The 993-nt window shown below is 28.9% G+C and overlaps 1 protein-coding gene across 2 annotated transcripts in view; it reads left to right on the plus strand.

The window, feature by feature from the left end:
* LOC108693814 overlaps positions 1-993 on the plus strand; it is a 5,460-nt gene that overhangs the window by 1,218 nt on the left and 3,249 nt on the right. For both annotated transcript variants that reach the window (XM_018202964.1, XM_018202963.1), the window contains exons 3-4: positions 201-446; positions 674-795. In XM_018202964.1, coding sequence (XP_018058453.1) covers positions 201-446; positions 674-795 — 368 coding nt within the window. The remainder of the gene's footprint in view (positions 1-200; positions 447-673; positions 796-993) is intronic.

Below are 993 nucleotides of genomic sequence, written 5' to 3' on the forward strand. Positions count from 1 at the left end.
TATTGAAGCTATTGTTGAATGTTAAATATGAGAACGGACTATGAATATTGATCTGAAGGAAACAAGGTGGCAAGAAATGGGTTAATGTAAGCAGCAAGTATCTAAAATTATCTCTATTAATATACTCGCTGCAGAAATATAAATGTAAAATAGTCCTATTTAGATGAATGACGATTGTAAAGATATTTTTGTTTTCTAAGGCATATTGTTATGGGCTTAACGCAATGTGGCCAGTTCCTGCTTACGTATACATACACGTTGGACGTCAGCAGCAACACATCTTTGTACAAATATCTATTACATTGGTGGGCTTTCACACCCAACCGTGTAGCCCGCAAAGTTTCCGAAGTTACATTGTTCGGCAATTATACAATTTATAGGGAATTAAGCATAGTTATATCTCAGTGGCCGATGGAGCGGAATAAACTTGTAATTCACGGTCTCGGGTATGTACTCTTGAATAATAGATACTTTTTTAAATTTATTTTTTATTGCTAGACTACACTAGAACGTTTCTTCTCACGTTTGTCAAATTTCAAATATATATCCCTTTTCCTTTTAAATATAAAAAATGTACACTAATTTATCTATAAAAAAATCAAGAAAAATCAGATCCTTTGTCTTCTTGAAAAGCTTTAAAATAAGGAACAGCAATATTATTTATCTGTTACAGTACAAATTTCTTACATTTACAACCGACTGATAGAGCATATTTAACTATAACGACAGTACCGTCTCTCGAGAATTGCAAAGATTGTTTGAAAGTTGCTGCATCGTATGAAGAAGAAGGTGAAGGTAATGAATAATTCGCAGTTTTTAGGAGAAAAAATAAATATAATATTTTCAAATTATATATGAAATTATTTATGCAATATTTTTAAATTGTATTTGAAATCATTGTATAAATAATTTTAAAAATGTAATTTTGAAAATACATTTTTTTCTCGTTTTTTTAAATTGTATTTGAAAATAATTTAGTTATAATATATATAA

This window comes from Atta colombica, unplaced genomic scaffold (genome assembly GCF_001594045.1).
Source record: "Atta colombica isolate Treedump-2 unplaced genomic scaffold, Acol1.0 scaffold11, whole genome shotgun sequence".
Taxonomy (NCBI): Eukaryota; Metazoa; Arthropoda; class Insecta; order Hymenoptera; family Formicidae; genus Atta; species Atta colombica.